Below are 4,581 nucleotides of genomic sequence, written 5' to 3'. Positions count from 1 at the left end.
AAAAATTTACTTCTAGAAAAATTATTAAACCATTTAAGTAAATTGAGGAAAAAAAATGGTAAATTGTGTCAGTGTGTCGATGATGATTACATAATCCATTCGGATGTTAGCGTTTCCATTGTTGTGTGAAACTTCACGTGGAGTGAATAAAATGTAATGTGATTAACTTGTTCGGAATGCCCATTAATTACGATAAAATCAAATACATTAATTATTTTGGGCAGTGCGTGCACTAATTAGCGTCGATATATGTACGCATGTTTTAACAACATTCGCAATTATCTAGAAACATTTTAACCACACTGAAATCATTACAGATGCACTAAATTATGTTCTTGTTTCGTTCTATAATTAGATCGTTATGAGTTAATCAATTTTGAGTCATAATCGGAGATTCCGCAGCATGATTGCAGCGAGCGTAATCTTTCCAGTCTAGTCTATCTTTTAAATATTTTATTATTTTTTTTATCCAATTAATCAATATACTTCTCCTTTGTTTTCATTTCGTTCTCGGTTTCGCGGAACTTCTACGTATCACATGTTCGTTGTTTTTTTTTTACGAAACACTAGATTTCAATGTCATTACCGCAATATTATCCAGCAATTGCATTGTTTTGTAAACACAATAATCACTTCGGTTTACTGAAAATACATTTCGATGCAAGTACAAAAGCTTAGTTTTTGTTTCAATATGAAATTACACGAAAATTGTTGTATTTATCATGAATCTTGATTTTAGTTCTGATTTGTATATTTTCAATTGTAGGGAAGCAAAAATAATAAATGGTTGTTGATTCATTCATTCATAAAAGCTACACCTTTATATAATACGGAGGTCTTAAGAAGGGTATTCACAAGATACTAAGGAAACTGACCGCACAAAAAGAAATCAGGTAGGAAACGGAAACGAAATAAGTTCTTTCATGTTTAAAGAGATCTTGAAACATTTATTCGTGACAAAATGAAATAAAAGTAAACATATAATAATATAATACAAGTACATGTACATCAAACTTCATCAACATTATTCGCATCGATAATTATTATTATCTTCCTTTTAATTATTTTTTTTTTAGTTTTTTTTTTCTCCTGTCTTCAACTATACATTTTATATCCATAATCGTAATCATAATAATAGTAATTCAAACATCTTCGCTCAATTCAAGTTATATATTATATACATCTTAGTTTTTTTTTTGTTTTGGTTCTTAGTTGCACATTTTTTTACCAATTTTCATCAATTCATTATCATATAAAAATTTAAAAAATAAAAATAAGAAACACATATTCAAACGTGAAAAGCGAAATAAAGGATAATAGAAATTCATCTGGGCATTTCCTTCATGTTTTTATAGATTTATATATTTTATACACTAATTTACAGGAAAAAAAAATTCTTTACAATATGTTACAAAATAAAAATAATATATAAAAAAAAGAAACAATATTCGATTTGTTCAGAGAAAAACAATTTATTATAATATTTAACAACAGATCGAAGGTAGAGATTTTTCTAGTCGTCACTGACAACATTCATTTTTTTTTTTGTTGTAATCTTGAAACACTAATTTGAAAATTAACTAGCGCTTTTTTCTTTCCTAAGTTTATTTACAATAAAATATTATATAATATATATATTTATATGTATAGGGGGGATTTCGTTTTTTCTTTTGTATATATAAAAAAAATGGTATTTATATTAAAGTAAAAGTAACGATTAATATATATATATATATATAGAGAAAGAAAAGAACCGTCAATTGTGTCCTCTTTCCTCGCTGCGATTGCACAATTTGTTTTATTTTTTTGTAAAAAAAAAATGAGGGTCCGTAATAACGATAATTCTGCGATTGAAAGAACGTGTTATATACAGAGGGCGAATCGTATTATTGATTTGCCTGGTGATTTGTGAAGGTTCAGATTCTTTCTTAGGCAAGGGGATATTGTCACAAGCTCGTCGTGCTGGCGGAGGTGTGGTACAGGGAGGTGTTGTAATAGTCGTTGCCGAGGGCAGAGTGACCGTGCACGGAGTTGGGAAGCGGACTGAGAGGATTGTAGCCGTACTGCATGTCGTACATCTTGATGTCCGCTTTGCTCTCGTTGGGCAACAAGCGGGTTATAGAGAACGGATGATTCGAAGGGGTGTAGCCGGGCGGTTCCTGCTTCAGGTGATGGCTCATGGAGCCGTGATGCAGCATCGCAGCGGCTTGGTGGTCACCGCTCAGCGCCAGAGGATGACATCGATTCACCATCGCTGAGAGCTCTTCGTGCGACATGTTCTGCTGATGATGATGCTGCGGGTTCATGTTCAGGTCATTGTGGTGTTGCAACAAACTCATCTGTCCATCCACGTCCAATTTGGTCGGATGCAGGCTGAGCATCGAGCTGAGGTTCGCTTCTGCAGATTTATCCATGTGATGCGACTTGTGTACGTCGTCTTGTTGTTGGTGTATGGGCGTCTTCTTGCCCGAACTGTTTGTATCGATGCCGTGCGACGGACTCTTGTGATGCGTTTGCCTGACCATCTCCTTTTTGTCGTCTTTGAATCTCTTCTGACGCCGCAGATAACAACCGTTTTCGAACATATTTCCGGATTCCGGATGGAGACTCCAGAAACTCCCTTTGCCCGGCTTGTCCGGTGTTCTCGGCACTTTGATGAAGCAATCGTTGAAGGACAGCGAATGCCTGATCGAGTTCTGCCAGCGCTGCTGATTCTGTCTGTAAAACGGGAACAGATCCATGATGAACTGATAGATCTCGGACAACGTAAGCATCTTCTGGGTGCTGTTCTGGATTGCCATCGTAATAAGCGAGATATAAGAGTAAGGCGGTTTAGCGTGCGTGTAACTTCTACGATAAGTCTTGTCCGCTCTCGCTCTTTGAAGCGCCGAATTCGGGGAGGTATCGCCGCCGTTAATTTCGCCTCTCACAGGAAGAGCACCATAGGGCATCGTGTTCATACCGGAAGTTCCCAATTGGCAATTGTTCATATTCGCGAGAGGCGATCCGATCGGTCCGTAGCCCATACCGCCCGTGTTCATCCCGCTTCCGTTTCCGTTCATGCCGCCGCTACCTCCACCGCCGCTCATCGGCGTCATCATACTGGAACCAACGAAGCTGGATTGTGGATTGCAGGAGTTTACCGATGCCATTGAGACGCAGTTCATAGCGTACGACGGCGTCATCAGATGGCCGGCCGTGGCCATCGTCGTCGCTTCGCTGTACAGCTTTTGCGAAATCATCTCTTCTTCCCTAGAGGCTTTCTCTCAATAGGAAAAATATGATGATTCGAGATACAAGCCGATCCCAATTGTAGTTATATATTATCACTGAACTTTGGGACGCGCACAAATTCGCCTCTTCGAAACCAAAATAAAAACACCAACTTGCGTCTCTTTCCCTTTCAATTAGAATTGATCTTTAACTCGTCATCTGTATCATTGTTTACATCACGAACCGGGTCCACAAACAAGTTAACACTTTAGGCATTCCAAACCAGCACTGATTGGAAAAACAAATACTCCTCGCTGCGTGTTTACTTAGATACTACAAGCTGATGTGAAGTACCCAGAGCTTTAGGTCGTCAAATACTGAACAGGCTGGGAGGGCGATCGCCATGGTGACACGAGAACCAATAGTAGAGCTTGCAACGATCGTCTCCATGGAAACGGCGCCAGAAACACGCTACGATTGGTCGGATGGGAGCGATGCGTCGGCCGCCCCACCACGACGGGGGGGCGCGACCGCCCACTGTAGTCGACCGTGGCGACGCCTCCGCATGACGCCAACTAAAAAACGCGCCGTTGCAGGCGTTCTTCGTTCGCCTGTCAAACTTACCTCAAACGTTTTTCAATCTGTGAAGTTTCCATTTCGGATTACCCAATAACACATCCAAATAACAACAACAATAACTCTATTTATTGCGTAAGCGAACATTTCTGCACAGTAAATGATTTCTCATAGAAGCAATCACAGTGAGTTCAAATGTACATCAAAGCGAATATACAATTACACATTTTCGGATGACCCGTTTCGTTTCCATTTGCAAAAAGTTTCATTAGCAAAGGTAACTAAAATTATTTCACATTTACTTACTGCCATTTTTTTTTCCTAAAATTATCTTGTTTCATTCAATATAACTATCAATAAAAAAAAAAGATTGACTGTTTGGAACAATTATTTAATTTAACAATTTCTATTCGTCCATTTTTATATAATTTACAATTATTTCAATTTCAATATCAAAGGTAAAAGTAGAGTTCATATTTCTTATTTTTTACTAATGTTTTCATCAACAAAGTAGTTGCATTAAATACGTTAATATATTACCATTTTATTAATAATATTGTATCATTTGCAAAAATTTCAGAAATAATAAGGTTCCTATTACATTTTTCTTTTTTTCAAATTTATTTGTTAAGTGCAATTCATTTTTGAATAAAATCTTACATAAAATATATTTCCCCACTTTTTGATTTTTCAATATATTTTCTTGCAAATTTGTAACTGATTAAACGAATAATATAACCGATTTATCGCTATGTTATTAAATATTGTCAGAAACCATATTAGTATTAAAAT

General features: G+C 36.8%; 1 protein-coding gene across 1 annotated transcript; it reads right to left on the bottom strand.

Moving 5' to 3' along the window:
- Positions 1 to 1,697: 1,697 nt before the first annotated feature.
- On the bottom strand, positions 1,698 to 3,565 carry LOC108569790 (protein fork head). Its single transcript, XM_017931472.1, has one exon. It carries the CDS (start codon positions 3,240 to 3,242, stop codon positions 1,947 to 1,949), a length of 1,296 nt encoding a protein of 431 aa, XP_017786961.1. The 5' UTR covers positions 3,243 to 3,565; the 3' UTR covers positions 1,698 to 1,946.
- Positions 3,566 to 4,581: the final 1,016 nt, after the last annotated feature.

Source organism: Nicrophorus vespilloides, unplaced genomic scaffold (assembly GCF_001412225.1).
Source record: "Nicrophorus vespilloides isolate i.1.1-1 unplaced genomic scaffold, Nicve_v1.0, whole genome shotgun sequence".
NCBI lineage: Eukaryota > Metazoa > Arthropoda > Insecta > Coleoptera > Silphidae > Nicrophorus > Nicrophorus vespilloides.
The sequence above is the reverse complement of the archived record's forward strand: the minus strand, read 5'-3'. Positions and strand labels throughout refer to the sequence as shown.